Source organism: Oncorhynchus clarkii, chromosome 13 (assembly GCF_045791955.1).
Source record: "Oncorhynchus clarkii lewisi isolate Uvic-CL-2024 chromosome 13, UVic_Ocla_1.0, whole genome shotgun sequence".
NCBI lineage: Eukaryota > Metazoa > Chordata > Actinopteri > Salmoniformes > Salmonidae > Oncorhynchus > Oncorhynchus clarkii.
In genome coordinates this window covers 48254442-48262553 of record NC_092159.1, presented here as the reverse complement: position 1 = coordinate 48262553, position 8112 = coordinate 48254442, and the positions used below count along the sequence as shown (strand labels likewise).

General features: G+C 42.1%; 1 protein-coding gene across 1 annotated transcript in view; it reads left to right on the top strand.

Annotated features, from left to right (window-relative positions):
- Nucleotides 1-6915, top strand: part of LOC139364952 (UBA-like domain-containing protein 2) — an 18531-nt gene extending 11616 nt beyond the window's left edge. Inside the window, exon 3 of the mRNA XM_071102225.1 lies at nucleotides 3705-6915. Coding sequence (XP_070958326.1) covers nucleotides 3705-4064 — 360 coding nt within the window. The 3' untranslated portion in view covers nucleotides 4065-6915. The remainder of the gene's footprint in view (nucleotides 1-3704) is intronic.
- The last annotated feature ends 1197 nt before the right edge of the window (nucleotides 6916-8112 follow it).

Below are 8112 nucleotides of genomic sequence, written 5' to 3'. Positions count from 1 at the left end.
CTACTATTATCCCTACCACTACTATTATCCCTACCACTACTATTATTACTACCACTACTATTACTACCACTACTGTATCTCACTGATCATCCCTAAAGCCAACACCACATTTGGCCGCCTTTCGTTCCAGTTCTCTGCTGCCTGTGACTGGAACGAATTGCAAAAATCGCTGAAGTTGGAGACTTTTATCTCCCTCACCAACTTCAAACATCTGTTATCTGAGCAGCTAACCGATCGCTGCAGCTGTACATAGTCTATCGGTAAATAGCCCACCCAATTTACCTACCTCAGCCCCATACTGCTTATATTTATTTACTTTTCTGCTCTTTTGCACACCAGTATCTCTACCTGCACATGACCATCTGATCATGTATCACTCCATTGTTAATCTGCTAAATTGTAATTATTAGCCTACCTCCTCATGCCTTTTGCACACAATGTATATAGACTCTTTTTTTTCTACTGTGTTATTGACTTGTTAATTGTTTACTCCATGTGTAACTCTGTTGTCTGTTCACACTGCTATGCTTTATCTTGGCCAGGTCGCAGTTGTAAATGAGAACTTGTTCTCAACTAGCCTACCTGGTTAAATAAAGGTGAAATAAAAATATATATTTTGAAAAAAAAAAAACATTACTGTTATCCCTACTGCTATTACTACTGCCATTACCATCTATTATCACCACCACTACTATCACTATCACTACTGCTGCTATTAACCCTACTACTACTACTATTACCATCACTACTAGTATCCCTACTACTACTATTATCACTACCACAACTATCACTACCACTACTATTATCACGACCACTACTATTATCACTACCACTGCTATTAACCCTACTACTACTACTACTACTATTACCATCACTACTAGTATCCCTACTACTACTATTATCACTACCACAACTATCACTGCCACTACTATTATCACTACCACTACTTTTACCCTACTACTACCACTACTATTATCACTACCACTACTACTATTATTACCTCCACTACTATTATCACTACCACTACTATTATCACTACCACTACTACTATTATTACCTCCACTACTATTATCACTACCACTACTATTATCACCTCCACTACTATTATCCCTACTACTACTATTATTACCTCCACTACTATTATCCCTACTACTACTATTATTACCTCCACTACTATTATCACTACCACTACTATTATCACTACCACTACTATTATCCCTACTACTACTACTACTACTATTATCACTACCACTACTATTATCCCTACTACTACTATTATCACTACCACTACTATTATCACTACCACTACTATTATCACTACCACTACTATTATCCCTACTACTACTACTACTACTATTATCACTACCACTACTATTATAACTACCACTACTTTTACCCTACTACTACTACTATTACTATTATCACTACCACTACTACTATTATTACCTCCACTACTATTATCACTACCACTACTATTATCCCTACTACTACTACTATTATCACTACCACTACTATTATCCCTACTACTACTACTATTACCCCTACTACCACTACTATTACCCCTACTACCACTACTATTATCCCTACTACTACTACTACTACTACTATTATCCCTACCACTACTACTATTACCACTACTATTATCACTACCACTACTATTATTACAACCACTACTATTAATACCACCACTACTATTATCACTACTACACTACTATTATCACCACTACTATTATAACTACCCCTACTACTATTATCACTACTACTATTATCACCACCACTACTACTATTATCACTGTCACTACTATTATCCCTACTACTATTATCCCTACCACTACTATTATTACCACCACTACTATTATCCTTACCACTACTATTATCACTACTACTACTACTACTATTATCACTGCTACTATTATCACTACTACTACTACTACTATTATTACCACCACTACTATTATCACCACAACTATTACCACTACTACTATTATTACCTCCACTACTATTATCACTACCACTACTATTACTACTACTACTACTACTACTACTACTTTTATTATCACTACCACTACTACTACTACTACTACTATTATCATTACCCCTACTACCACTACTATTATCACTACCACTACTATTATCCCTACTACTACTATTATCACTACTACTACTATTATCCCTACCACTACTATTATCACCACCACTACTACCACTACTACTAATATCATCACTACTATTATCACCACTACCACTGCTATTATCACCACTACTATTAACACCACTACCACTACTAGTATCACCACTACCACTAATACTATTACTAGCTGTACCACTATTGTAAACATTAAGGATGATATCGCAACAGTTGTAACTTGAAAGTACGTGGTGTTCAAACCTCCTTGTGAATGTGTGTATGTGTTTTGTGTAACGGTGGGCGGCAGATGGGGTCCAGTCCAGACCTGCCCTTCCTCTCAGCCGAACCTGCTAGACAGGAACCTAGCCCCACCCTCCCAGCACAGCACTGTAGCTAAACACAGCCCAGCATACGGTTGTCATTGTTATTGTTCTGTCTACCTACTCACTACAGCTGGATCTGGACAGTCTAAGCAGCTGTATTGCTTCTGGGTCGACTTAATTGCTTTATAGCTACATTTGATCACTTGACTAGATAAGTACAATTTTACGATCTCCTTTACTATTGATTTCCACAACAAACAAGTTGAATAATTCACAGCTTAAAGCAATACTCAGTCAAGTCTCTCCCAAGAAAAACAGGAAACCCCCTGTATGGATCACCATCTTGGGTCCTGCAGGAGGGGCAGTTTCAGTGTGGTCAACCATCACAGACCCAGACAGACTGAAACCATGCTTGTCCATCTCCTAACTGGAGCAGCTGCTGCTCACTCTGACAGACCTGTCACCTCACATCAACACTAAGACTGTGCCTCACTTCCTCACGATACTCAATACTATACTGTATGCTGCACTACACTCTTCTCCCTCCACTTTCAAAATGTCTAGTATCTTCGCTAGCTATGACCATGCCTGTCCCAGGCTCTAATCTGGTTTGGTGACCTAATCAATTTACCTTTTCAACTTTAGACACCTCTTTCATACTATTAGATCCACATTTCGGGTGCTGGCGTGACCCTCATGTCAGCGGGGCCGTGGCTGTGTGTTAGAAATAAAACAGCCCTGACCTCCTGCTGCAATGCTAAGAAGTCCTCCGTCCTGTAATGGCTGCTAGCTAGCCTGCTACCTGATCCCTGTTGGTGGTGGGGGTGTTTCTATCCTGAGGCACCACACTCAGTCTTACAAATTATAAAGTAATTCATGGCCTCAGTGGGGACATCTGACATTTTGTGCAACTGCACAGCATGTTAAGCTGCCATGTTTACCACAGTGAATGGATGTAGGTGGCTGCAGGGTTTAGAAACCTTGTCTTCACAATGTTCAGCAGTTGTACTGCACACAATGCCCAAGTCTACAAGTGAACTGCCTCCCACAACAGTAACTAACTAGTCTAGGCTATTTGTTTTATGAACTCACCAATCATGCCTTCTATTGGTACATAGAGTTCACAGCAGGCAGCAGCAATGGAAGCACCCCATGGGGACCAAATCATTGGGAAAGAATGTTAAAATGAAGTGTTTGCATTCAACTCAATGTAAGTCACTCATTTTAAACCCCACGTGTCTTCTGTTTTCCAGATGTGCACTCCAAGGAACACCCCAGCCACGCCGCCTAACTTCCCCGACACCATCACCATGTTCTCCAAGCTGAGGGCGTCAGACTGCTCGGTGAGCTCCGGAGGCGGAGGTCCCACCCAGGTGTCCATGGCCTGCTCCCCCCCCTCCTCCACAGTTGGCTTCGGATCCTTCTGGGCCTCATCACCCCCCAACCACCAGCCCGTCTGGCTGCCCCCCTCCTCGCCCACAGGCCACCACATGCACCACCACCACTACCAGCACCACCACCACATGCACCAGACCCCCATGTGGCCCCCTGTGTCCCAGCCCGGCAGCGCCCAGCAGACCCCTGTTGTATCGGTCCTGCATGGCCAGAGATGAGACTCTACCCAGGTGTGGGAAGGAGGGGGCTGGGGAGGATAGGGTGGGGCTGGGCTATGTGCAGCCTAATGAATCTACTAGGGGGGTTGGGTGTCAGGATTAAAGGGTCTTGTTGGCCAAGGGGAAAAGACACGCTACTGTTGTTTTCCTTCCTTTCTTTCTGTTTTTCTAAAATGACTATGAACAATGTCTTCTTTGGAGTATATCGGTTTCCTCTCTCTCTCTCTCTCTCTCTCTCTTCATCATAACTCATCAAAGCCTGGGAAGAACTGGGGGAGAACCACTAATAACAATATGAGGAAGTGGAATAACGAAGGGGGTGGAGTCTCTGGGAACCCCCCCCCCCCCCCAAAAGGACTCTGGGAAATGCAGTTTTCTTCGTCAATGCAAGTCGAGCCCTGGACCCAGCAGAGCACTTACTTAGGATAGGAGCCATGTGATCTGCTAAAGTGCTTGATCATTGGTTGTTTTTCAAAACTCTACTCTCCCTTGGGGTTCAATAACGCTCCAGCGATGTGACCAGATTTCACAATAACCAGCAGACAAAATCAAAATGGGACTGCAACACAAATGATGATGGTTTTGTGTTCTCGGCTGATCTTATGGCCCAGAAAAAACATGTTTTCAATATTGTTTGTGGAATGGATATCTGTATAGTACAGATCATGGACAAACACTGTAGCCATTTTGTCAAGTTTCATGTAGCCATGTACCTCTTTTTAAAATGTCTATTTTGTAAGTACTATGTAGCTTAGTGAAACCTGACTCAGTGGCTCCACTGCATGCTGTTGTGTCTGAGAAGTGGGCTCTTCAGTATGTGTGGACTCAAAGCTTTGGTTTTAAAGTGTCTGAAAGCTGACCTTCACATCAGAGGTGTTTTAAGGAGACGTGTAAAGAAATGTTAATACTGTAATTCAGTTTGTGTTGCGATACAGCAAAGTATGCAATCATTTGATGGAAGCCTGAAGCCAGTTTAAAGGCTGATGCATTTTTATCATTGTTTTTGGGAACATTTTCTACCTATGGATGTCAAAGGTCTTAAGGCACTGCATCTCAGTTCTAGAGGCGTCACTACAGACCCTGATTTGATTCCAGGCTGTATCACAACCGGCCGTGATTGGGAGTCCCATAGGGTGGCGCACAATTGGCCCAGCGTCGTCCGGGTTAGGGTTTGGCCGGGGTAGGTCGTCATTGTAAATAAGAATTTGTTCTTAACTGACTTGCCTAATAAACTTTCTTTTGACTGATAATGTAAACTGGTTTTCAGTGACAATTATGGAAACATCTTCTGAACTCCATTGTAAATAAAGGCTCAGCAGAAACAAAGTGCAAAAACGTTGAACTCTGTAACCTGGCTGGGGACGAGATTGAGATCTCAGTTATCTGTCAACACTGAACTTAATCTGGTTTGCAAATGTTTTGACTAACATAGATGGGTGTGAGCCATCAGTAGGCTACCTCTTCAGGTTTCTATGGGGAGTAGAGGCCAACTCAGTGATTTACTACACAACCTCTAGCAGAAGATCAACTGGTCCTACCTCTGGTTAAATGGGAGAGGCCGAATGTATTCCCTACAGAATCAGTCGGTTTCAATGGGTCAGATTAGCAGAATCTCTCCTAGTGCTCAAAACGTGTGTAATTCCCTACGTTAGAATAGTGGCTGATTGACTGATGATGAATTGAGTGTCTTGTCAACTATAGAATTATGAATTTAGTACGGGTTGCAAATATTGACTAAATGATTGTTCAGGCAATGTTTACATATGAGATTCAGTGTACTGATGTACAATGCTTCATAACCCAGAGTCTTACTTATAGGTGAGCTCTTCATACAACAGCCCATGTCAGAACATTTGCAAATCTATCAATGGTGACAGATGGAAAGGTAGCCATTTTCACCATCATTCTCATTATAATTATCACAATAAAGAGGGAATAGGGAGGTCTGAACAGGTTGCAGTTGTATACAGAGGGTACTTTATCTGAAATAATGTCACATTCATTCATGCCCTCACTAAATTATGCTTTAATATTATGCCTGCCTGCCTGCCACGTCTTCACTCAGACAATCATATTCACACGATCCCTCTGGTTGAATACATGTCAAATCACATTTGTCAAGCTGTGACCTTTGTGAGGATGATTTTATAATGTACAATATGGGCAGTCGTAGCGTTGGACAGATGCCACCTGGCCAATGTGGACCCTTGTCAATGTCACCAGAAAGAAGGGACACTGCTCCACTGTGCTGCCATGTGGTCTGTTCTGTTCTTTTCAGATGGACATTAGAACCTCAACGGTGGTTCCTCTTGGGGTGTTCATAGCACCACCTCATTCATTAACTCATGTGTTCTATTAAGGGGAACGTTTGTTGTCAACTGCATGAGTTTTGGTTGGTGATTTTCTAGTTTGTGTTTTTAACAAGGTGGGAGTGGAGGGTGGTCCCATAATGAGTGTTTCCTGCTGTGTGGATTACTGGCTCCTCCTCCTCAGTATTGTTGTGGTAACTAACACACCCAGACACAGTAGTGTTGGGTGATTATGGTTCCTGTGGTGATGTGACCCGGTCTCCATTCTCCTCCATCAACAGTAGACAGTTTGGTCCCCCATGATATCTGTACAAACTGGGTGTTATGAAATGTTCGAAACGTCATGTTCACCCATACAAGATGTGCAGAATGCCTGATGGAAATCCGAAAACAAGTCAAACAAGAACTTCTCATGGACCCTCATTTACATCTCTCTAATCCGGCTTCTTATAGAGATATTTCTCTCCTGTACTGTGTTTAATTCCCCTGTTGAAATGTGTATTTATATGTTTAATAAAATAAGGTATGATCTGCTAAGTGTTGGAGTTGTTCTGGGGTCTTGTTTTTGCTGAGAATAATTGTTGTGCTTTTATGAAATATGGTTGCTAAGGCACTTTTGAACACATCATAAAAGTAACTTTGCTTTTTGAGATATTTTCTGGAAGGGAACCCCTTCCGTAATGATATGACACTGCATAATACTATAGGAATCTATATATATATATAAGTAGTGTCTCTGTAGCACAAAGGAACAAGTAGGCCTATATAAGAGAGACAATAAACACACACAGTTAATTGAGGAAGGATGTGGTTAGAACTGTGTACCCAGCCCAGTTAACGTGTTACATGTCTGAAACTGTGTGTCATAACAGCGTGGTGGAGTTGTGTAAAACAGTAGATATATTTACGTACCACAAGTAAAATTCATTGCAGACAGTCAATGAGTCAACATATGTTCACATAACAGTTATATGGACATCATATGACACATCACATATTCCATGAAGGCCCATTTATCTTTCAAAACAAAGATACATCTACCAATGGAAATCTCACATTCAGATTAGCTGCCTGTTTTAAATACTCTCCTGAAATACCTTTCAGTAGCATCATTACTCCTGAATACGTCCAAATGCTATGAAAGGGATCACTTATACTCAGTTTATTAGGTACACCACCTCGTTCACGAGTCAGGAGGCTGTGGCTTGCTATACAAAGCAGGTAGACAGGCATCCAGGAATTCAGTTACTGTCCGAATGAATATTAGACGGAAAAACGAGTGACCTAAGCGACTGAATGCACAACTCATTGATCCTTGTCACGGATGGGCTATTGCAGCAGCCGACCACACCAGGTTCTACTCCTATCAGCTTAAAACAAGCAGCTCCAGTTGTCACGCGATCACCAACACTGGACTATTGATGAGTGTAAAAATATCGCCTGGTTCGACGAATCCCGGTTCCTGTTGCATCATGCTGATGACAGAGTCAGGATTTGGCGTAACCACATGAGTCCATGGCCCCATCCTGCCTGCTGTCAACGGTACAGGCTGGTGGCAGTGGTGTAATGGTGTGGGAAATGTGTTCCTGGCAAAGTTCGATCCCTTGATACCAATTGAGCAATGTCTCCATGCCCTGAAGAATTCAGGCTGTTCTAGAGGCAAAGGGAGGTCCGACCCGGTACTAGATGGGTGTACCTAATAAACTGGCCACTGGGTGTGTAAGGCATGGATAGATAAA